The sequence below is a fragment of the Pinus tabuliformis genome, chromosome 4_1 (genome assembly GCF_031772625.1).
Source record: "Pinus tabuliformis cultivar Carrire ecotype Pingquan chromosome 4_1, CPIR1, whole genome shotgun sequence".
Classification (NCBI taxonomy): Eukaryota; Viridiplantae; Streptophyta; class Pinopsida; order Pinales; family Pinaceae; genus Pinus; species Pinus tabuliformis.
The window spans coordinates 415,815,081-415,841,313 of record NC_142303.1 but is presented as its reverse complement, the minus strand read 5'-3'; the positions used below and the strand labels follow the sequence as shown (position 1 = coordinate 415,841,313).

General features: G+C 37.1%; 1 protein-coding gene across 1 annotated transcript in view; it reads left to right on the top strand.

Annotated features, from left to right (window-relative positions):
- LOC149176075 (peroxisomal (S)-2-hydroxyacid oxidase GLO4-like) overlaps positions 1–26,233 on the top strand; it is a 427,390-nt gene that overhangs the window by 207,578 nt on the left and 193,579 nt on the right. Inside the window, exon 7 of the mRNA XM_089419846.1 lies at positions 4,313–4,375. Within this exon, the coding sequence (XP_089275972.1) occupies positions 4,313–4,375 (63 nt within the window). The remainder of the gene's footprint in view (positions 1–4,312; positions 4,376–26,233) is intronic.

Below are 26,233 nucleotides of genomic sequence, written 5' to 3'. Positions count from 1 at the left end.
AAATTAAAACTTGGTAGGATTTAGAACTTAGGACCCAAAGAGAGTTGATTTGAAAGAAATCTAGCATGTGATAACAACGTCCTTTGGGGCAACCCGACTTAACCATGTATGAGGCCGACTTGAAGAGGGAGCTCTTTAAATTCAAATTTAAGTAATTTTTCCAAATTATTACTTATACCCAAATTTATTATCAAATAATAATGAGAGAGTGCCATGCCGATTTGAAATATATGAATAATAAATTTCCTTTATCCAATACAATTTCTTTCTTTGGGATTATTGGGCTTTTCTTTGGGGTAATAGGATTTTTCCTTGGGGAAATTCATACCAAAGTTGCCCTAGTGTTCAACAATATCGAGGTTCCATTTGGATTGTACGGTGTGGGCTGGAGATTTTACCATTTCTAATATACAATTTGAGCAGTAATAGGCCCCTCATCAGAGCGTTTTACAATTTTTACTGAACATTAGTAATCATCTCATTGCCATGAAGGGCCTACATAGTTTGATGCTTTCAACTCTAGAGTTCATCGATTTCTGTCTCCAATGCATATTTATGTTTTAGATCTCTGGTTGCTTACTAATGGTAGTCATGGTGGTTGTATATGTTGCAACACAATTCATCTCCAAGTTTCTATGTGTATGTCATTACTATTGTGATCATTTTTTACTTATTTAAACCCGGTTTCCCACAATTATTTGTTTTCAACATTTCCTGATTGACTCTCTTCCAATTGAGACTACCATGATTTTGCTGCATTGTTCAACAAAACCTAGTATGCCAATGTGTTTAACTTAACCGTTATTCTTCTATTGGATATTGGCACATCAAAACTTCCTTAAATTTTGTGTTCTCAAGCGTAGATGTTGATGTGTTGATGGACTCATTACTTAGTTGCTAAGCCATAGGACATGTCCCTTAAGGTCTCGTGCCCTGCATTTCTCGTGTCAGACACAATTTTCATTGTGTTCTAAAATCATGACATGTTTTTGGACCGTGTCGAAAATGTGCCCTAGCGTATTTTGATTTTAGGACACATTTCCCATGAAAATCCCCAATTTAAAACATCGCGTCTTGGTTTTTTATCATTTTTTTGTCTCTGTTTGTGAGGTATTCTGAAGTCCAGTTCGTTGTTTACATTTTCACATCTTGCTAGAGTTGAGACAACACTTTTCACCTTTTGCTTACATGGCTAATCGAACTCGCTTCGTCTTTTCTGAAAGTCACATACTAGTGTCAATCAACCTCAAACTAGCATGAATCAACCAAGTTATATAATTATTTTATTTATAATTTAAATGAGTTTGGGTATGAATGTGTCTATTCAGGCCCAAAGAGCACGACACCTAGTGAGTCGCCACATGCACATGGCTTGATCTTGTTCCTTTTTTGTTTGGGTGTAAGCACAAAAAATAAGAATTGAAACAAAAAATATAGAGTTTGTACTATGTGGTGTTAATTTGACAGCTCAGGGACAAATGCCCTCCATTGGATAACCTTCCTCATCAATAAAAACCCCTACTAGCCCTTGGAAGAATTTACTTTGTTCCAGGAAAAATATAATTTTTAAGGTGAAACCCACAAGTGCACAGAAGTTCAAGTCAACATAAAGGACAAATTGGGTCTCCACCAGATATAAAGAGACCTCATGTCACATCACTTTGGAGCATCATCACATCATCACATCTTCTCTCTCTCTTCATTTGACTGATTTGTACAAGTATGAAATAAGGAGGTCCAAGCTAACACATGCGAAGGGAAGGAGGCATTTTTTGATTTCTGCGTTGACTTTCTATTTGGGACAATTTGGCCAGCCTTTGACCAACATTGACTTGGTTTGACCGAATTTGGATATGTTCTTGGAGTCCGAGTTGACTACTCTTTTGACCAAGTTTTTATAGGCACTTTGACCCACATTGACTACTCCTTTGACCACGTTTCTATAGGCACTTTGACCCACATTGACTATAGGTTTGCACCTAGGGTTTCCGTAGGTCAAAGTTTGATTTTGACCAGATTTGGAGGGACTATTTTAGAACTATTTTGACTAAATTTTGACCAGTATTCAAGGCCACACGTTTTGATAGTTGACCGAGCTGATTTGGAGGAGGTTTGACTATTGATCATTGAATGGCTAGGGCTGCTATAGCTATTGTTGACTTTGATCAAAATTGCAAATTTGACTTGTTGACCAGATTTGACTTTTGGGCTCATCTCTTGGATATTGGCTAGTTGATTGTTGCATAAGTCAAAGATTTGGCTTTGACTCTTATTGATGAATTGGAGCATTGTATCTCTTTACTGATCATTTGATGACAATCTAATAGAAGAAGAATTTTGAAAGGGTTTTCCCCCTTTGTGGGGTTCTTCCTTGGTATTTGACCAAATCTTGTGTCTCTTGTTATTGCTCTTGGTTGTCTTCTATTGTACATTGGATTTAATGTTCTATCTACAATTACTTGCTGTCATTGGAAGATTGAATTTATTTGAAAAGTTATCAGTAATTGACAAAGAATTGGATAAGTGATTGTGGTAAGAATAGAACTCTGGAAAATTAACATGTGGGAAGTTATGAACCTAAACCAACATGATAAGAAAGGTGTTCTTTGGGATTTGACTCTGCATTACTAAGCCCAACAAGAAAGGGGTTGTATAAAATTTGAATTTTTATTGAGTATGTGGGAAGTTATGCACTCGAGTCAACATTGTTTGTTTATGAATTTAACTATACATTAATAATTTAAAACGAAAGGGTTTTTTATGAGATTTGATGTGGGAAGTTATGAACCTGAACCAATATGATAAAGAAGGGTTTTCTGAAGATGAGTCAATGTTATATAACTTTGTATAGATTGGTTGTTATATAACTTTGTATTGGTTGGTTGGTACAAAAAATTATATTATCGATGTAGTAAATTAATAAATTAACTAGTTTGAAAATTGAAAGATTGTAAATACCAGATTAGTAAATTAGTAAATAGATATCATCATGATTCATATCTGTAGACGTTTTAATTTCTAAAAAATATGGATCAGACACTATATATATATATATATATATATATATGTTCCCCATGTCTTGTTTCCGGTGCCGCCGTGTCTTGTGTAGAATACTCATATTTACGTGTCCTCCACATCCCGAGTGCTGTCATGTGACTTAGTTGATTTTCTTAATTTTGGGATTGTGACACTTTGCACTTTTGTGTCCCACATGATTCCTCATCTTCAAAATTATGGTCTTCCAAACTCTGAGTCCCACTTGGTCTACATCACCCTTTGCAAGTCCGCACATTTATCTGCACTGGGCTGTTGTGTGTCTGCAATCAAATTCCACAGGTGGAACACTCTGAGTTCACAATTCTACATTACTGCATCTGCAAATCCTTGTTGCAGGTTTGCAAACAACTTTTTTGTGTTCCTTAACATTTGTATTTGCAATCCAACTTCTTGCTTTCATTGTTGATTCTGCATTGTCACTTGAACTTTGACACTCCAACTCTGTATGAAGGTTTTCCATACTGTTGATAGTAGATACCACGTTGCAAGTTGACACTCTGCATCAACACTTCTCTTCGATTGTTTCAACTTCTAGTAGTAATGCACATAAATTAGATTATTATTCAATGATAACATAAACTATATTATTAGTCATGATAGTTATTATGACCTAAGGGTTGCATCCTTTACTATGGATGTGTCCCTTGGGCACTATATATGGAGTCTTCTTGACTATGTTTCGATCATCATGGGATCATTCATGCCTATTAAATATTATTTCTTTTCTTCAGAACATTATATTTATAGAATTTTGTTTCCTTCTTATGGCACAACTCAGTGAATGAAATGTTTGGTTAATAATAGTGATATCAGTGTGGGGTTTTCCCCATTCCCCAAGTGTCAAAAGTTGTGGCAGGAGGAAATAACGTTATAGGCTGGGAGGCCATCCATTTCCACTCTGCAAATTTCTCTCCACTCTTAATTTGGTTTTTGACTTGCTCCATTTTCATTATGCAAATTTCTGTCCACTCTTTGAGTTTGATGTATGATTGAAATGATAGTTTAGCTCCAATTTGAAGATCAAAGATAAGGAAGGATTAGTAGTACAATATTTGTCAACCTCACTTTAAGTTCTAGCTTTTATTCCAATTTGTTTCCTTGGGAAAGACAATGTAGTCCATTTAGAGTGATGCATCCTATTTGACTTTTCAAAATAGTAGAACAACACTACGAAAATTCAACATTTTAAAAATTAATATATGATAAGAAATGGGATAGATTTTGTTGTTGCTGACTTCATGTTTACTTCATGCAGGAAAAGGGTTCAGGACTTGCATCGTATGCATCTCAAACTTTGGATAGCTCTTTTAGTTGGAAGGTATTGTCTCTTCTTTGGTAGGCTTGAAACTCCTACATATCCATATATTCTGTTCATGTAGCCTAGGACACTCATTACTTATATTGTTAGTTTGTTTGATCAACATGCAAATACATGAATTTGTTTCCATTTTAGGTGATAGTGATTTAAACATTCTGAAGGTGGACATGTTAATGGGTTTCTTACCTTTTTTGTGAGGAATTGATCGATTTTATATCTATCCTTCATTTTCATCAAAGGCTATACAAGAAACTAAAAAGTGGTTCGTCAATGTTTAATGACAAAAATGGTATTAAACTTGAGTGATGCTTATTTAATTATTACTAGAGAGTCATTACAAAGAAGAATAAATCTTATGGCCTGTTATTGCTCAAATTGTACGTTAGAATGGTAAAAGATCTAATCCACATTATACAATCCAAATGGAACCTCAGAATGTCATGTCCCCATGTTTATTTTTCTCTATAGTACAACTAGGGTGGATTTCCAGGGCTCAAGATGGCCAAGTCATGGGAGCGGGATTATGTCATCAGGGGTCTCAAGGGAGTTTTGAAGAGTTTTTATGGGATCTGATGGCATTCGCTTGGCATATTCCATCATTTGCACAACTTGCCTTTGTTCCGTTGCATTCCGACAACTTTTGTAAAACAAGATTATTATTGGGCCCGACTCAATTAATTATGCTTGAGGTGGCATTCCGAGAGGAATATTTGATGGAACATTTCAGTGTAATATCTTGTTGGAATCAGAATGAGAAGATTTACAAGATGGGATGCTGAGGAGTCACTTTCAGTAGCCAGAGAGAGTATGGTGGGTGATTTACCATTTTCCCAGATTAAAAGTGACTTTAATTAGTCACTTAATTAATTAAAAATAAAAAGGGGAAGATGACTAATTGGGAAAAAAGGCTTAAAACAACTTAAGTAAATTAAAATTGAAAGGTCACATAGATGGAGTCAAGAGGGAGCTTCTAGAATAATAATAAAAGAATAAAAGAATATGTTTCTAGAGGCTTGGAGACCTATCTATGGAGTCTTTAAAAGGAGGAGAAGATCATTTGGGACATCTTTGGAGTTGTGATATTTTCTTGTAGAGAGGTTTGGAGAACCAGGAGTTCTCAGCTTCAATGGTATCGCCATGATGAAAACCCTCAGGTGATTCAGTGCGAGTGGGTGAGAACCTATCTCTGCCCTCGGTGAATCCACTCAGAATTTGCAAGTGATTTCAGCATATCCATATTCTGGAGGTCATTGTAGTGTTTTTGTTGATCTTTTGAGGGCATCATCTCAACCATATCCCTGTTCCTTGTACCACTTATTTATATATGAATAAAATAAGGCTAAGTTCTTTTGCATGTTTGTCTTGTTAATCCTTCAATTGCAATTTGTATTTTCTAGTTTTGTCGTTAAATTTCTGGTTGAATGCGTGCAAATTGTTATTTAAATTGATGACTTAATTTTCTGAAGTAATTTTCTACAAAAGTTATATTTGGGACATTACACAAAAAGTCAGTCACTGTCACTTCAATGACCTAACTTTGCTCTCCTCTAGGCTCTAGGTCAAGGGAGGCTTCCTTGAAGGATCAATAGGGCAAAGGAATAAGGAATGAAGTGATATCACAAGTAACCCCAATTATTGAGTTAAGTTTGGGAGAGAAGAAAAAGTACGTGATAAAGGGATGTGAAGATCAGTGCCAATATCCAAGGGCTATGGAGTCAAGAGAAGCTCAATGACGAGAGGATATCAAGAAGAATAACCATCCTTTTGTCAGTTACTTGAACTAATGGATCAACGGATAGACTAGCATCTAGACGAGGAGTAATCTCTCTGCCAATTAGGGCAAACTGTAAAGCCAAAACCCCACTATAGAGGATTCCTCAATAGGATTTCCCTCAACCCAAGGAATGAACAACTCTCTGTGGTCAAAGTGAACAATTGACCGCATTTTGACTTTGACCACAACCGCACATGCAGGGGTTTGGCCACAGGGTAGTTTGACCAAGTTGTTGAACAACATTGACTTTTGATTTTTTACTAGTTTGACCAATGTTGACTAAATAGCGGTTTGACCAAGTTTGATTGGTATTTGACTTGTATTATTGGCACAAATTTCTAGAGAAATTTTTGACATGTAAACCTTTCTCGAAGACAATTTCTGCTCAACAAAAGATTGTTAGGTATTCTCCCAAGGTTGGGTTTCGAAGATACAAATTTTGTGTCTATTGTGCATGGTTGTTTTACTATGATCTTTATTGTTTCCACTGCATTCACTATTGAGATTTTTGTGTGATTATTCAATGATATCAGTGGCTTGAGAAATATTGTTTGAAAACATTAGGAAGTAATTGTCAAAGCAGAAAACTATATTCTACTACAGTTGCCATAGAATTTCAACATGGCATCAGAGCTTTGTTGAAGATCAACCATTGATTTTAGCCTTAGATTACATTATTCAACAACTTATTTAGACTTCAGATCTCCTGTCAAGATGGTACCCAGTCTTAGAGTAGAAGACGGGTTGGATGGTGCTAAAAGTTTCAGATCTTGGAAGACCAAGATACTGCTTGTCTTGGATGAAAGTGAGATACAAAATTATGTGAAGGGAAGTGTCTCAGAACCTCAAGATGTTGAGGAGATCTTGATAGATTCCATAAAGGACCCTTTGATTCCACATGTTGCTGAGTTAAAGATGTTAGTTTATATAAATCAAACAAGTGTTCTAGTCTCAAATGGTGTCTATGAGGCTAAGGAAAATATTTTCTCCAATACCCAAAAAAGGTTTCTAAGGAAAAGGCCTTGATTAGAATTAATTAACTAATTTATTGATTTTTCTATGTCTAACTTAGAAAAATGGCTTAATTAATCAATATTAATTGAGGTAAATCGATTTTTCTATAGTGATTTTCTAGAAAAGTCATTAGAAGAGGTCAAGATGATCTTAGCCATTGATTGAGATTATATCTTGGTCATTGATTCGTTAATGAGAGATTATAAACGAAAATCGATGGGCACTTGGAGAATAGATCAGTGAGAAATCAAGACACATATTTGCAGTGAGAGCAAGAGCGCAGTGATAGCACAGGGACACCAACAACGGGGTTTTAGCAAGAGAAATTGAGAGGCCTAATTATTTTTGTAGAAGGCAAGGCGAGTTCAACAATGCAAATTACCATAGCACATTTCTAGAGGTAATGCGAATAGCTAGGATGGAATTTCCAGTTACGAGTGCAAATTGCAGGAAATTCGTGTGATTACGGGAAGTGTAAATTCTTGTAGACAGATTACAAGAAAGGGAAGATTCCTATAATTATAGGAAGTGCAAATTGTTGGGAGAGCAATTTGCAGGATAGCCAAGCGAATTGTTCGAAAGGGTCGATTTGACTTACACAGGGAGATTCCTAATTTCCCAGATTGATTTGGTCAGTTGTAGTGAAGAAGAAAATTACTGGAGCTTTGCTAGTATCAGGCATGTAGTTGATGTACTCTTTTAATTTGCTAAAGAATAATAATCAAACCCTCATCTACTGCTTTGGTTTTTCCTTCAAGGTTTTTCCAAGGACATTTGTCCAAAAATTTTGGTGTTCATTATTTGTGTGTGTGCACAATAATGTTCTCAGTTCCTATGGTATTTATTTTAATTGAAGTTCAATAGTGTTTTATTCAGTATTTGCCACAATTGATTGTAGAAGACAAATAATAAAGAGATAGGTGAATAGTAACTAGAAAATTGCAACAGTAATTAAAATTTCACATGGTATCATAGCAAATCTGAGGCATGAAGGAGGATCTGCGAAGGCACATGAAGAGAAAGTTTGAGGGTTTTTGAACCTAGTTTCTATTCTCTAGTCTAGTTGGGTTTCTCTATACTTCCAAATTTTAGAGATGGACGCAACTGGTTTGAGAGATCAGGATAGATTGGATGGAACCTCCAACTTTTGCATTTGGCAAGCCAAAATGTCGTTTTTATTGGACGAGTATGGACTGGAGGAGTATGCAGAGAATGCCATTGTCATACCAACAAATCCACAACAGTTAGAAACTTATAAAAAGGAGAATGCCAAAGCCAAGAGAAGTATCCCTGATGGAGTCATGGACCATATTGTCCTGCATACTGCAGAGAAAGACACAACGAAGCAGAGGTGGGATGTGATTGTAAATTTGTACTAGAATCCTACAAAAAATAGGAAATTAATTCTTAGAGATAAGATGGGACCATCAAGATGCAAAAGGGTGAAGATGTGGTTTCCTATCTTACCAGATGTCAACTTGCCAAAGATGAGTTGGTTGTAGTAGGAGATAAGCCAAATGATGGCGAGTTGGTTTTCTAAGGAATGGAGCATGTTCATCCAAGTGATCAATGGGAAAGATACACTTCTAGTATGGGATCACCTATGGAGTGGTTTCACTTAGGAGGAGCTCAGGCTCAACTTTGTTAATAGCAGTAGCAACAACAATGGAAAATCTCCAAAGGTTGAGAAGGAACATGAGAACATAGCCCTAGCAGGAAAAGGGAAGGCGAAGAAAGGACCCAACAAGGGATCAGGCCCAAAAGGAGAGAAGAAGAAGGCCTTGTTACTGCTCAAACTAGTAGGGGACCTAAGGGGAATCCCTAAAAGGCAAATGCTAGGCAAAGGGCAACAATTGGAGTCTAAACCCACTGTCACCTCAGTTAAGGCTCCATTCTATTTATGGATGTTCACTGATGGGAGGAGATCCGACATATATGGAGTCACTAATGAATGATAAGTTAATGGATATGAGTGACCTAGACCCTTTCTGAGAAGAATTTGAAGGATGGATCTTGCTTAGCAAGGTACTATGTATTTTAGGGAGAGGGGAAAAGGATTTGAGGGTTAGGTTTATGGGATAAGACTTGTGAAGGATTTTCCTAATCCCTAAAATCCTTGTTAGAATTGGTATCCTGGATGGTTCTTGAAAAATGGTCTTTCAAAGGAGCGGGACCACATGGGGCCAAGTGGACCCACTGTAGAGTATGGGGAAAGAATGTAGCAGCCGATGATATTCTTACCCTAGATAAGGTGGGGATAGGATCAAAGAAATTTTTTCACTCAAAGATGTTTTGACCCTACAAGGTACTAGCCTTGGGGATGGCATGGCATGTTTTGATTGCAGAGCCAGGGCTTGACTTTTCTCCCAACTCCATCGTCGGAATGTATTCAAAATTGGAGGAGAGCTAGAGGAAAGGCCAACGTAGAAGATCCTAGGAGATCGAATTTTTTTTTATGGCTAGCTTGTCGGGAAATTGATTCCCTAGGTACGCCAATGTGGCTAGACCTGGGAGGAGGTGAAAGAATATGTTTTTTAGTGACCACCCTTGGTAGATCAATACCTTAATCTTTGGGAGAATGGAGTCTATGTTGAGTATGAGTAGGATTTCTTGGTGCCCAGTCAAGGAGGCCTCAAGATCACTTCGTTTTCCTTTTAGGTCAAGAAGAAGCAACCTTGCAGCTTTGATACTTCAATGTGCAAGAGGAATGGCTTGTCAAGGTCAGATTCATTGATAGAATTAGTCCTAGGAGATTGCGCTCCTATTACATGGCCTATACATTGAGAGGTGCTATAATAGAGACAAATTCCACAATTTTAAGCAATAAATGCATGCAACAATTATCCCTAGAATAGCAAAAATCCCAGTCCAACATATATTAGAAAACTAAACAAGAATAACATCAAAAGCACGTACTTACATGTAATGGAGTATATCCAACCATTCACAATTGACAATAAAGAAGCTCCAAGAGAAGATAAACCAATATCCACACATCAAAACTCATTCATAAAGCTCCAATTCATCCTCTAGAAAAAGTGCGAAAATATCAAGAGAGATAAGAGATCCAAACCAAAGTGATGATGTGAAATGATCTCACCTCACTTGTATTTATACACGTCTAAAGAGTTCGAATTAGCCTCCTTGGCCTACATAAGGCCAAAAAATAAAATAATGTGCTAATAATACAACCTTTTGGTGACAAGCCCACCAAACTAGCTCATGAATGAAACGATAAGCCTCTCAAGGGGCCAAGTAATATTCTATGCATGTCGTGGGGCCCTCTAAGAGGCATAATGAGGTGCATGGGTGCCATAATGAAGAGAAAGACCCTCAAAAGTAGTGGACAAGGCGGTGGCCCCTGGTAATAACCCGTTGTGCTCCAAATGACATCTCGAGGCACACAAACGTCCTCATGGGTCTCCAAACAAATAAAAAATGCCTGTAGGTCGCCCTCAGGGGCTAGGATGATGGTGTAGGTGATGCTTCATCATCATGGAAGTCCTGGATCATCTGCCAAGTGTGTGGTGTAGATCTGGGGCCAACTGGGCATGATGGATCAAGTGCATCCTCCTCGTCCAATAAGTGAACCACAAGCAATCTCTGAATGGTTGTGGGGATCCATGGAGTGCAATTTGCTGCTGTGGAGGCCCATGGCTCTCAACGCTCACCCTACATGTGCCAATGTAGCCCTCTGGAGGATTAGGATCCCGTATAGGGAGACCAAATCCCAAATGGAAACCATCTGCAATCCTGCATAAGATCCAATGCGTCCCTAGCCTTCCAGTAGAACAAGTCATTAGAGAAATTGAGTAAATGAGCTTACCTAATCATGGGCCACATGTGCTTACCCTTCCATAATGGGCTTTGGGATGTGCCAATGTCTTCTAAACTCCAAATGGGTTAACCAAGCACCCTATTAGGTGGTTTCTACTTCTAAAGGGGATAATATAGTCAAGGTACATCCGTCAAAAGGTGGTGGCATGTGGCAGATAGGTGAATGAAGTAGGGAATGAGAAGGGGCAACCCTGGGTCACATGCTAGGGTACAAGGGTAGCTAATAAGAGGGAAGCCCACACTTGGGTTTATAATGTATAGGAGGGAGCAATCGTGGTACATGAGGTGCCCCGACCTTGATTTTTCCACCCTTCTTTTATGCCTTTTGCCTTTTTATGATTTTCTTTGATTAACTGCTCAAGGCTCAAGGGGTTAGAGCATGATGTATAAGATATAGCAGTGAATTCCACGTTTTAAGGTGGGGCAGTTCATCACCCACTAGGGGTTGGGACAATCATGGGTTCCTATATGATGAGGAAGGCTCATAGAACCTGTGGGAACCAGGGTGATAGCCATGGTGATGGGGTAGAGCTCATGTGTTGGCTTTCGCCCACGTGCTAAATGTTTGTCTCGACCATCTTTTGCATTTTGTGGTACTTTCCTGTTGAATGTGGCCATATATGCTTTTAACTTTTCTTTTAGCTGCATCAACCTCCGAGCTTCATTCTAGGCCATGACCCAAGGTGTGGGCAAGGGGAAGGGGCGAACTGACCCTATGTGGACCCGATGGAGGAATGTGGACCTAGGTGGGAGAAATGATGGATGGGGTAATAATGAATGGAAAGAGGGTAATATGAGCGGATAAGGGAGCAAGACCACGCAACCAAAATCGAGGTTTCCTATGAAATACCATCCCTAGAACCAAATCGTCAGTAAAAGAGATCCCACGGGACTAGAATCCAAGATTAATGCCTAAAAGTGGGCTAGGGGATAGAAGCACAAACCTAGCCCATTCTTTCCACCAAATCCCCGCATTAATCCATACCTAGAAGTGTCCATGATAAACAAACTACAAAACTCAATTTCAAAGTGACAAGGCATACCTTTAGATTTGAGAGGCCCACCTTCAAACATACGATCACGACAGATGGCCGAGGGACCACATGGTTGGCTTAGGTGGCAGAGAAATGGCACAATGAGCTAGCTGATTACTGTTAGCTGTCGGTTGAGGACCATCTTGGAGAATTTTTTTCGCTTAGGGATATTACCCACAAAATGGGGGGTAATAGGACTGTTCGAAGGTCAAGTGCTATGGTTGTCATGAGTTTAGCCACTATGTCAGCGGTTGTCCACAGAGGAAGAAGAAGGGCAAGCAAACAATAGCTTTAGGTAGTGTAGATGAGCTCTCCAGCAGGATGGAATATGAATTCACATTGATTGCTTGTCTATCTAGCTCATCTTCATAGGATGTCTGCTATATAGACAGGGGAGCATCATTCCACATGATAAGAGTTAGAGATTGCTTCTCTAGTTATAAGGAGGAGGACATCAAATTTCAGATTTAGATGCAAAACAAGTCCAAGTGTAACCGTATTGCAAGATGGATTGTTCTATTTAAGAGGGAAAATGGCAAGTTGATTCCTATTGACATGTTGCATGTGCCAGGCTTGGGGATGAACTTGATCTCCGTATCTATCCTTCAGGATAAATGATACAATGTTATATTTAGAGGGGTGTAGGTGTTGTTGAAGCACAAGGAATGGTGGTCACCTATAGCAGATGGAGTAAGAAGCAACCTGTTGTACAGGTTGCAAATGGACACTCCAAAGGAATTGGTTAGTAGTAGCAATCTGAGGGAGCATGGGGAGCTATGGCATAGGAGGATGGGCCATATACATCATGGATCACTCAGATTGCTTCGTGAGATGGTGACAAATGTTCCAGACGTGAGCACAGAGCACAATGACATTTGTAGAAGATGTGTGTTGGGGAAGTTTGCGAAAGAAAAATTTCCAAGGATTGATAGTAGATCACAAGGGATACTTGACTTAGTGCATTCAGATATATGTGGACCAATGTCGACGAAATAGGGATATGAGTATTTTGCGAATTTTATTGATGATTTCTCCATGAAGACCTAGATCTGTTTCTTGAAGACCAAGGATGAGGTCTTCAATCACTTTTAGGAGTTTAAGGCTCTAGTGGAGAAAGTGACAGGTAGAAAGATCCAAACTCTTTGGTCAAATAATGGAGGAGAGTACACCAACAAAGAATTATAGGAGTTCTGTACTGTTTGATAATGCAATGTGGCAGCTGTTAATTCTTATTTTCTTTTTCCCTAAATATTTGCTTGTGAACTTTGTTAATCTTCTTTGTGTTCTTTAGTTAGATCTTTTCAACAAATAAATATGAAGAACAAAACAAAAACAACAGAGGACACAAAAATTAGACTCTCAACTAGGGCAAAACCCCTCCAAGGGGAAACCCAAAAAACTCTTCTCCTCTTATAGAATCTACTTCAAATGAGACACAAAGACCCAAACCTTAGACCAAGTCCTTCTCTAAGTACCAAGTCAGCCCTCCAACAAGTCTTTCCCTGATCCTGCACCAACCAACTTCAATAATGCAACTTCGACCTGCCAACTTCAATACTGCAACTCATACTGCTACTTTGAACCTACAATTTCAACTTTGTAGCTACCATGGAAACCCTAATCTATCTTCCTCTTGAGACCTTGCTAGAGCAAGACAACTCCTTCCAAGGTCAATGAGGTCAAGGTAGGGTGTTATTCCTTCCAGCTACAAGATACCGCACTTCGTCTTCCTGCAACTCAAACTTGCAACTTTGGCCTCATTCTGTAGCACCAAAATCCCTAGAACTTTGCACGTGTGAGAGAGATAGAGCCCAACAATAAGGTTTTTCAACCTCCTTTCTTCTCCTTAGACCTTGGCTCTCCTTTTCTGCTTCTCACAGCTACAGATCGTACTTCTTCTTGTGATATCGAACTTGTGGAGTGAGTGAGTCCCAAATGAGGTCGAACTAATCCTTTATATAGCCTTTCCAAGGGGTTGAATTCCTTCCTTTAAGCTGACTTGATGCTACCAGGGCAGACTTGTACTTTTGGAGTTTCTAGGACTTTCTAAACTAAAAAATACAATTACATTTTTCCTGAAAGGGTCTTATAAACGTGATGTTGACTCCTTTGACTCATGGCAATAAATCCTAATACCTAACAAACCCTAGAAGCATAAAGAACATGGTTTTACCTATAAGGCCATCAATAAAGAGCATGAAACCCATGCTTTAATAATAATAACCTTTTTTCTCTTGTTTGTTACATAGGATACATATTAAAATGAGTACAACAATTATGAAGACTAAAACTAGGTACATTTTCAACACTCCCTCTTCACTAGGGAGGTATTCATAATTGTACAACTAGTACAACATAATTCCCAAACTGAAGAGTTCTCATAAGAAGAGTTGGATCAATAAGCCATACTGTAAGCATCATTATTATGACTAGCACTCTCTGTAATGACCATCTCTAATTACGGATAAAACATGATTATTAACATTCATATGAAGCATGCATATGATAGCTACATATGCATGCAACGAATGTATTGCGCCAGTATACATATTAACTTATTATGAAATTACCAAGTGAAAGATAAATGAGTTAATTATGGAAAATTCTAAGTGAATACATAACTGACAAAATACTAAATATAGTGAGTGACGTACTTAATGTATGTACCATCACCATATATATATATATATAACTATACAAAATACAAAGGAAAGACATGTATTATATAAAAGGGGATATAATATATCTAATACAAAAATAAATTGAATAAATATAGATTATATAAAATATACAAAGGAAAAATAGAAAAATATTACTATAAAGTTACAAAAAAAAATAAAAAAGAGAAATTATAATATACCAACTAAACTAACTAAAAATAATCCATTATATATAATCATAATATAAAGTGACAAGGAGTTTTAAACATGAATTCAAATAAGGCAGATATTTTATAAAGAAGGGATTGTTGTCAACCACTGATCCAAGTGACGAATGCTGGCTCAATCTATAAATTTGAGCTTATCCCTTATCTCTCTTTGGAGGAACCTCGAACATGAGAAATCACCACTTGGAGGTGGGGGGAATTCTATTTAAGAAGGCAAAGGAGGAAAATCAAGGGAGGAGGAAGGAGAACAATTTTAACACAAAGTACAGATAAGAAGGAAGGAGTCTTGATTGTACTGGAGTTTTTGGGCACAGGGGATCAGATTGGGAAGCATTCTGAGACTGAGTACCTAGGTTGTACCCAGTTCGGTAGGAGGTTTTGGTCGTTTTGGTAATGCAACCAGAACAAGATTCGTGAAAAAAGTAGACAGGTTGGTATTCATTAGATGAATTGTTAAATTTTGTACTTAATTTATATATTCTGGTATTTTATGAACAAATTATTGTTAAACCCTCTTAAGTTTCGAATTTAGGGCTCTTACATTTGGTATCAAAGGCAGGTTCAAACTCTTGGACGTGGGAAAGTGATGTTAGAGTCTATGCTTTGTATTTAAACTGTATTCATTATTAGAAAACCGGGTTTCTCAGGAGGAAGTAGTATGTTTTTGTCGAAACTTACTATCCAATAAATACCATCAAAATTTAGAGGTAGTCTTGGTCGTTCTATCGGGCTTGTGATTGATAATTCAACAAAGACCTAAAGTTCAATTTTTCCATGTTGAATTTCACACTACGCACATGTGAGATCTTTATATATAGATTTTTTTTTACGCTACCTTCTAGATGAACTGTTGGAGAGGACCTAGTACGTTTTCTATAGTCCCGGTGAGTTTCTGTAAATATACGCAAATGCCCACAAGCTCCAATTTTGTACATTTGCGAGGTGTCCAAAATATTTTCTGGTTCCTTTGCTAAGAAGAAACACCCGAAATGGGTATTAACTATTTGTATGAGAAAACCATTTTTATAGACATCTGAAACTCTACGGCAGTGTCTGTAATGACCCACCTATAACTATAAATAAAATATGAGTATTAGCATACATACGAGACCTCCATACGATAGCTATGTATGTATGGACCTGCATGTATCACACTATATATAAGCTAGTTACTACAGGAGGAGATATAAATTAAGGTAATGAATTAATACCTCACCAGAATATCATATATATATGATAAATCCTTAAACTAACAGAAAATGTTAATTTTAATTTACAAATTAAAATTTAAAATTAATAAAATAATAATATAAATTAATTAAAATTATAAATTAAATAAATCAAATTAATTCATTAAAATAATAAATAAACTTTATCAAATCAAATCTCCATATCTAAATAAAATCAACAAAATCAAATAAGATTTGGTTTTATAAAATTACACGTATCAAAATAATGACTTGGAGATGGGAGGAAGTCGGTGGATGGGGAATTAAAAGGAGGAAAAACAGAGAAAAAAATTTCAATTTTAACACAGAGATACAAATACTCTTGAGTTTTGAGTTTTGATTGTACTGGAGTTTTTGGGCACGGGGGATCAGATTGCTTCGATTGGAAAGCATTCTGAGACTGTGTACCCAGGTTGTACCTAGTTCGACAGGGTGGTTTTGGCCGTTTTGGTAACGCAACCGGAACAAGAATTGCAGCCAGGACAAAATTACAGCAGAACAATTACAGTAGAGCTTCACAGCAGAGCAGACAGGTTGGTTTTCATTAGTTAAATTATTTAAATTCTGTGTTAAATTACATATTTTGATTTTTGAATTTAAGGTTCTTACATTATGGTATAGGTTCCATTTCTATCTTTGCAAAACCCTTAAAATATTTCTTGGAATCTATGCAATGAAGTGTTGTCCAAACTGGTTTCAAAAATATTTATTCTCATTGGCTATATATATACAAAGTATTAAAATCGAGGATGTATGATATAGGTCAATTAGTTCGGCGTTTTAGGCGATTCTCAAATTTTGGAGTAGTCTTAATGAACAACAAGGGACAAAAGCAACCAACAGGAAACTGCCGAGACCCACTAAGTCGCATTTCACCAACGCTATAATTATTTTATTTTTCATTTCAAATCTTTAATAAGGAAATTTATAGCGGTGCCAAATATACCTTGGAATAAAATACAGAACTTTATCGTCTAAAAAAATGTATTTGAAGAAGCATATATCAACAACGCCACACATCCAAAGTTGTTTTACCCTCACCGTATTCCTCAGAAAGTATCACCTCAGCAAGTATCAATACACACAGTGTATATAAACATTACATGCCCACTTTTTGAATCTTGTCGGAGCCATATGTCTTCATATTATTTAACATGGATTATGGTATTTGATTTCAATTTCAAATATGTTAAGAGGTATATGTTAAGAGATATTTGATTTCAATTTCAAAAAAATATATATACTCTATTTCAAAAAGGCATATGGAATCTGAGACATCATATTCCTTTGTCCATGCCTCTACCCAAGCGAGCGATATGGCATATTTTCCATGAGGTAGAATCTCTAAGAAACAAGTCTGTCTGAGGTGCTGCGGCGGACAATCTGTGTAGTATTGACAGATATTGAAAAATACCCATTCAACCTCTTCACAGTGTTGAGGTAGAACTTTCAGAGTAGGCAAAAACAAGCGAAACCCAAGCAAGCGATATGACATATTTTCCATGAGGTACAAGCTCTCAAAAGCAAGTCTATTTGAGGTGTTGCGGTGGAAAATCTGTGTAGTATTGACAGTTATTGAAAAATGCCCAATCAACTTCTTCACAGTGTTGATCGAATATGTAATCTGAGTAAATAGATTAGGGTTCCAATCTGGTGGGCGGGATTTCAATCTTGCTTTTTGTGCGAGCATCTGCTTTTTCATCGAACATAACAAAATTTGATTCCAGTGAACGGGCACATGAATATCCCATAACAATGCCGAAAAATGGAGATGATGCAGCGTCATAGTGATTAGAGACTGCTCACGGCAACATAGACATTGCAGGTTTGGCAAAATGGAATGCGCTTAATTTTCCTCATCCTTTGCCGATTCCTCGGCCTTTGTAGTTTCTTTGCACAATAAAACTAGGAAGAATCACTTTAAAGAAACTCTGCCAGAGCCGTCTTCAACAACCGAGAGTTGCCGAGAGGCGGTGTCTGCTGAGAACATGGAAAACGCTCAGAAGAGCCAAGGTGTAAAGAGCAGGGATGTCTATGATGTTGCTGTAGAAAAATTGTTGCAAGGGAAAGGGAAAGAAGCTGCTGCCAATACTAAAAATGGTAAAAATGTTAAAAATGACAAGGAAATCTCAGATTTTGTGGAAACAAATCATTTGGGTCAAGTCAAAATTGCTTCAATAGACAAAACAGGAAAGTGGATTTGGGTAAATGCAAAGCAATATGAGGGCATTTTAAGGCGTAGGCTTGCTCGCCTTAAATGGGGACAAATGAGAAGAAAACTGATCCAGAGAAAGGAAATAAATAAGTGAAACAAAAGTAGAGAAGAATCAATCATTTACAGTCCCACATCGACACCTCTTACTTGGTCATCAGATCTATATGTCCAAGAACTGAGGAAGGCTGGAGATTTTGGAAGCCAAAGAACAGGAGAGGGACCGTAAAATTTCAGAGATCGCAGTTGCAAACCGATGTCTAATGGAAGGTAATAGAATTTTAAAAGAACAGGTAACAATGTTACAAGAGGCTCTAGAGACAGGAAAACAAGAATGGAAAAGCATGAAGATAGTGTGGCAAAGCATGAAAGAATTAATAACAGCAAACAGGGATGTGATAATTTCTAAACAAACTTAGGTAGATACACAAGTATCTCAGCAAACAGACATTTCCAAAGAGAAGGCAAAAAGGAACAGTGGGAAAGATAGTCCAAAAGAAATCAAAGCTAGAGATGAAGACGCTAATGGTTACATAAGGACAGAGGAAGAAGAAGATGCAAGTGCTCGTAGAGCACAAGAAATAGAACACAAAGAAAGACAGGATAGGAAAACAAACTTTATTATCAGGGGAATAAGAGATTATGGGAAGAATGAAAGTACTCTCAATTTGACAAGAGACTTTCTGAAAGAGAAACTACATTGGAAAGGGCAAATTTGCCAAGCAAGGAGGGTTGGGAGGATATGTGAAGAGAGGCCTCGACCCATAAAAGTCACCATGGAAAGCGTACAAGACAAACACCAGCTTTTGGGCAAAAAGAAACTCTTGAAAGGCTCACACTTCTTCCTCGATGAAGATTTAACCAAAAAACAACAAGAGGAGAGAAGGGATGAAGTGGAGAAAATTAGAACAACAAGAAATGAAGGGAAAAGGGCATGGTTGTACAATGGTAAAGTCGTTATTGCAGTGTTTGGGCCTCTGGGCAAAACAGGGCAGCAAGCTGGCAGTAAAGAAAAAACAGAGAATTCAATAATAGGGATGAAAACAACAAGAGAAGCATGGACGAAAAGGGGTGAAGACTCAAATTTGAGTCTTATGTGCCAAACTGTGTAGCAGTCAAATCCTACCCAAGTCTACCTAAGTTTAGTTTGTTGGAATTGTAGAGGTTATCCTTGGAGGAGGGGACTTGGGTTAGGGCCTATTAAGGAAGGTAGAGACATAATTTGTCTCACGGAAACTCATGAGCATGATGGTTGCAAAATTCCTATGTTTGACGGTTATTTGAAGTTGGCAGTTTGGAACAAGGTAGCAGAAAATGGCAAAGGGTATGGGGGAATACTAGTTTTAGTGAAAGAAAAAAAAAGGCTGTCACATTCAGTTAATTAAAGAAGATGCAAATAAACAATATTTGTGGTTGAAAATATCAGAGAATGAGAATCACATAAGAATTACAGCATGTTATTTTGCCCCTCAAGTCTCAAAAACTTACAAAAATAAGGGGCTTGACAGCAAGGATCTGTATGTAGCTTTAAAATAAGATATTGCTATGAACTCTCAGCAGGGAGAAGTTCTTTTAGTGGGAGATTTCAATGCTAGAACAACAAATAATCAAGCTAGCATTCTTTGTGGCAAAGAGGATAATAATCCTATTTGGCTCACTGAAGAGGAGAATCCCCAATGGGTGGGGTGCTCGGAAGATGACAAAGTTAGAATCATTTTGGAGAGAAGTTGCTTACACTGTTTGGGGTTTCAACTTAATTATTTGCAATGGTCTAAATAGATGGAAAAGGTCTGGGAACTTCACTTGCAAGACATACAATGGGGCAAGTGTCATTGACTATGTGATGTGTTCACAAAACTTGATAGAAAGGATAGACAAAGTTAGTATTGAAGAGCATATTTGGGACTTAAAATCAGACCATAACCCAATTTATATAAGGTTATCATGGTTAGAAGAAAGACAACATAGGAGGAAAACCCAATGCTCTTGACAATCACTATCAAGGGGCAAAATTCTTCTAACACAAGAAAATTTTACTATCTTCAAGACAATGAGCCACACTTGCTGGTTCGAAACACGTCGACAAAGATCTCTCTATATGTGATTTATGCCGAAGCTCCTCTTACAAATGTTATGGATCACAGAAGTCTCAATTTAACAAAGGAGAAAACTGGTTTCAAAAGCTTCAATAGTCATGAGTTAACAAATATAACTCAAAGTGCACTTGAGATGTAGAGTTATGGGATTGGAAAACAATTAAAGTGCTTTTTGGACTCCTAGTTTGTCCAGTGATGCTATATGGGTGTGAATTGTGGGCTAGCAGCACTCCCGTCTCAAAATGGAAACAAATTGAGAAAATCCAAAAACGCTTGATCATGAGCAAGTTCAAAATAAAAAGTTCAGTACCTTATGAGATAATGTTGAGTGAAACAGGAGCAACTCCCATTGAAGCAATTGCTATGGTGCAGCTCATAAGATATCTAAAAAGAATTGAGAAAATGAGAGTAGGTAGATGGCCTAATGTTATCTTCAATGAAGGCATGAGTGAAAGAAAGAAAACATGGATGAAACAAAACTACACATGGATGCAAAAATGGAATATCTACCTCAATCTCTGTCCCACAAAGGATTTTGTTATGGAGAAGTTTTGTAAAAAGGTATGGGGAAAAGAGTTGGGTAGAAAGAAGAAATATTACATTGAGGAATTCAACCCTATGTGTGATCTACAACAAAAAGAGTTCATTGGAGCTAACATTTCATGGAGGGAAAAGGCTCTTATTGCTCAATTAAGGACCAACTCATATCAACTTCGATGTGAAACAAGACGGTGGAAAAGGCCTAAAGAAGCTTGGGAAGAACGGGGGTGTACATTTTGCACATCTAGGGCTGTGGAATTGGAAAAACATTTCATTTTGGAATGTGATGCATTCAAAGACATCAAAGAAAGTTATGAGAACATGTTAGCATCATTTTCTTGGCATTGTCTTTTTAGCGAGGGGATTGTTGGAAGGTTGGGCCAGCTCATCATCAATTTGAATCGGAAAAGGATTGAATTACAAAAAGCAAAAAACAGGGAACTAATGGTCTCATAGACTATTTTTAGTATCGTGGACCTTAAAATATCATTTCATTTCATTATACTATACGACAGGCCCACTTCGCAGACCCTAGACCGAATATCACTAAGGTTCTCATGCGAAGGCCCACCTTTTTCAAATGGCTTCACCAGAGTTAAAGTTTAGCATTATGTCAAATGACAACCGTAAACATTTTATGCTAAGTCCTATGACAACGTTTCAGATAATAGTCTCAATGTTAATATCAAATCGAGCTTTAGAGAGAACTTGAAACCCCTTTTTGTGCTATATCTCATCACTGCCCGCCCACAAATCTTTGCATCTGTCAGACAACTGGCATTGTAATAATTGTAAAAATATAAATGTAAGAATTATTATAAAAAAAGTAAAGAAATTATTTGGGGTACATGGAAATTATACAAAATGGTGTATATTAAGTTAAAATCTATATTATAATTTTTATTTTTTTATTTTTTTATTTTATGTAGGATAGTTGAGGATAAGCCAATTTTATTAAATTTGCATATTTGAACATGCAAAGAATATAAATATTAATTTATTGCCTATACAACACTATAAATATACAGTGATGAAGTACTTCTAAAAAAAAGTATTTCAAGGATTGTGGATAGATGGTCTCAATGATTTCGACGTTGGATGGATCAATTGACATGGATTATGGTAAATAAACATTACAATTTTGCAGGTATGGAGAATGTGACATAATTCGCTCTCATATAATTTAAATATATATTATATATACTATTTCTTGATTAACGGAATGTAGTGGATTACCTTAGATTGTTAGGAGTGATTTAAGTGAATATATACATACGTATATAAATTTGTGATATATTTTTGAATATATGGCCGTATATGGTCATGAGAAGATATAACATATAAGTGTAATTTTAAAATATACGTGTATATATATATATATGACAAAGATAGTAATATAAGTTAAACTTTATATGGCCCCAAGGGTTAGCTCAGTTGGTCAAAAACCGTGCCTCGCCATCGGGAGGTCACAGGGTCAAATCCACCCGAAGCCCTTGGGGTCAGGTCTCGCAGTAGGCCGAGGGGAGATTTAGCCTAGCTATCGCCCAAATTTTTCCGTGGACGTAGCGATCACTCACTAACCAAGGTGCTCGTGAACCACATGCAAAAAAATAAAAAAGTTAAACTTTATATGGTTTAAAATATTAAATATATATGATTTTATTGGTATAGCTGACTTGTAATAGTCACAAGTCAGCAAGAACCTTTAATTATACATGATATTCTCTATTGAGTAGTCATGCGTCCATTGAAATCAAAATTTTAATGGCCACATACGAAACACCAACTTTTGAAAAAATAATATAAAGTGGGGTGAGTAGATTATATTAATTAAATAGTAGATTTTTAAATAGCCATTCACAATAATTATGTTATGTAAATGTGGGAGCATTATATTCAAATTAGCTTATTATTGTGATCATTATAACGTAGCATAATTTTGAATTGATTAATAAATGTTAGTTGAAAGAAATTTAATTTATTATATGGATTGAAGTGTCCACTTTGGAATAATTAGGACTAGAAATACTAGGCAAATATTACAAAAAAATACTATGGTCTATGAAGATCCATGAATTAGGATAAGTATTATTACGCATTAGGATAGAACACCATGCATTAGGACAAGGAGGTAGTGATACCACCGTCCTTGACCTCAGTACCAGTAAGATCTACCTAGCAGATAAAAATAGCAAAAACTATACCCGTTTGTGAGCATGAATTCGCAAAATTATATATAATTATATATATATGTTAAATCCAAAGGTATACCTCATATTTTCATAATTCTATTATGTATTTCCAGGTAATGCTATGATGGTAAGGACATATCAATGACGACGACGTGATCGAGTAGCATCGCCATCACTAACGCCACCACCATTGTCATCACCATCTCCATCGCCACCGCCATCACCAACACCATCAAGACCATCATCAACGCCAATCCCTCCAGCATCAGAGTTAATCCTTATAATGCGCTCACTGGAAGCCATATTGGAAACATTAAAAGGGCCGCTAATAGCTAATACTAAAGAAGAAAAACCTCAGCTTGAAGAAAGAAATCCAGCAGAGCCGAAAGGTTTTGATTATAGACTATCAAAGGAAGATAATTCTAGGGAGTTGCAAAAGATTAAACTCTTAGAATTTTCAGGAGGATGATTTGGTGAACGTGCTGAAGCATGGTTAGAAGGAATGAATAAATGTTTTGCACTAAGAGAGTACTCTTCTACTTCCAAAACAAAAATTGTCGTATTTGGTTAAAGGAAAGTGCCTTGATTTTGTGGGGAAATCTAGAAAAACAATTACACCTCACAACGGATAATGTTCCCTGGGAATTTTTCGAGGAAAGATTCCGTGCTAAGTACTTACCTCCATATTTTCAAGAACAGCGATCTGGGGCCTTTCATACGTTAGTCCAAGGTAACAAAACAGTGTAAGAATATGAAATAAGGTTTATGGAACTTGTGACATATATTTATTATTTAGATTCTGATGAACGTTAAGTTGAACGCTTCGTATATGGGTTAAATCCTCGCATCAAGGCCATGGTTAGGATGTGGAAGCCATCATTAGTAGCTGAGGCAGTGGAATGTGGTCGTTATGCAGAGGAGCATCTAGGAATAAAAAGGGATGCTAGGCCAAAAAAACCTCTACAACCAGGATTTCCAGGAAAGACTCCCTGAAAATTCTTTAGGGGAAGTAGCTCAAGACCACCTCTTTATGGTAATAGATTTACCCTAAGAGGAGTAGTTGCAAGAGCTCCCATGATAGTTAATAATATAGCTCCTGAATCATCAAACACAAGTCCATGGAAATCTCGTGGAACTGCTAATAGAGGAAGAAACGCGAGAGGAAGTGGCATAAGAGGACGAAGCTCCTTGTCTAGAAACTCACAATATGATTCAAGGGGACCGACCCAGGTTAATTGTTGGGGATATGGAGGATTGCATTTCCAACGTGATTGTCTGGAAGCTTCGTTAAGTATAATGCATAGAACAGGGAAAGAGCCATCATCAAATAACCAAGGCAATCATAAGATCTATGCTGTAGTCAGCAACAACCAAGCAGCACATCAGTCCACTGTAGTGGAATCTTCAGGTATTATTAACGGCATAAAACTAAAAATCTTATTTAATACTGGTGTCACTAATAGTTTCATTTTGTCATATGCCTTAAATCAATGTGGGTTGGCAGCCTACAAGAAAAACGATTTCAGACAGGTAGAAATGGCTTCAGGAGAACTTCAATCCGTAGATTTAAGTGTGGAGGAGTGTAAAATTGATTTAGGTATTTGTTCGACTAAATTAAAAGTTTATGTCACAACCCTAGGAACTTATGACCTCGTCATAGGTATGGATTGGTTAGAAGCTCATCAAGCTTGGGTAGACTGTTATGGGAAAATAATTCTCTGTATAAATGATGAAGGAGAGACGATCCAAATTCAAGGTATCAAGAGAAAGGTATCTTTACGCTTCATCTCAGCAATGCAAATGAACGTTTCTTAAGGATAGGTTGTCAGGCATATGCAGTTCAAGAAGTAAGCAAAGAGAAAGGACCGTCCTTAGACCAATATCTGATATTAGTTGAATTTCCGGATGTTTTTCCAAAGGAAATACCAGGATTACCTCCCGAAAAAGAGTTGGATCTCACAATAGAATTGAAACCTGGTACAAAACCAATCTCTAAAACACCTTACAAAATGATAGCTCCAAAACTTCAAAAATTGCAAATTCAATTGAGGGAACTATTGGGTATAGGACGCAGTCGACCCAGTATTTCACCTTGGGGTGCTCCTGTAATTTTTGTCAAGAAGAAGGATGGTTCTTTATGGTTATGCATAGACTACCGAGACTTAAATTGAGCTATGGTAAAGAATCGATATCTAATGCCTCAAATTGATGACCTCTGCAACCAAATGAAAGGAGTTGTTGTCTTTCCAAAAATTGATTTATGATTAGGCTATCATCAATTAAAAATTAAGGAAAGCGATATTTCTAAGACTGCATTATGAGTTCACTGTGGTACCATTTGGATTGACCAATGCACTAACAGTATTCATGAACCTTATGAACAACGTTTTCTGCAAATATCTCGATCAATTTGTACAAGTATTTTTAGATGATATTCTCATCTATTCCAAAAATGAGAAGGAGCATGAAGAACATTTGCGGATAGTATTATCTTGCCTCAGAGAACACCAGTTATATGGAAAGTTATCCAAGTGTTCCTTCTTTCAGAAAAAGATTCATTACTTGGGTCATATTATATCTGGTGAAGGGATCTCAGTAGATCCTAAGAAGGTAAAGGAAATCATGGAATGGTCGATACCGAAAAATGCACATGAAGTGCGAAGCTTTATGGGTTTAGCTAGCTACTACCAAAGGTTTGTAAAAGGATTCTCTAAAATTGCAAAACCTATCACAACCCTCCAGCATAAAGGGGTTAGGTATGAATGGACTGAGGAATGTAATAAAGTATTCTCTGAACTTAAAATATTGCTGACTAGTGCACCAATCTTACGATTCTCTAATATGGGCAAAGATTTTACTGTGTATTGATGCATCCAAGCAAGGATTAGGTGCAGTATTAATGCAGGATAGAGGAGTAGTAGCGTATGCCTCAAGAAAGTTAAAGCCTCATGAAGAACTCTACGCCACTCATGATTTAGAGTTAGCCGCTATTGTACTAGCTTTAAATATATGGAGACACTATCTAGTAAGGTGAAGCTTTATG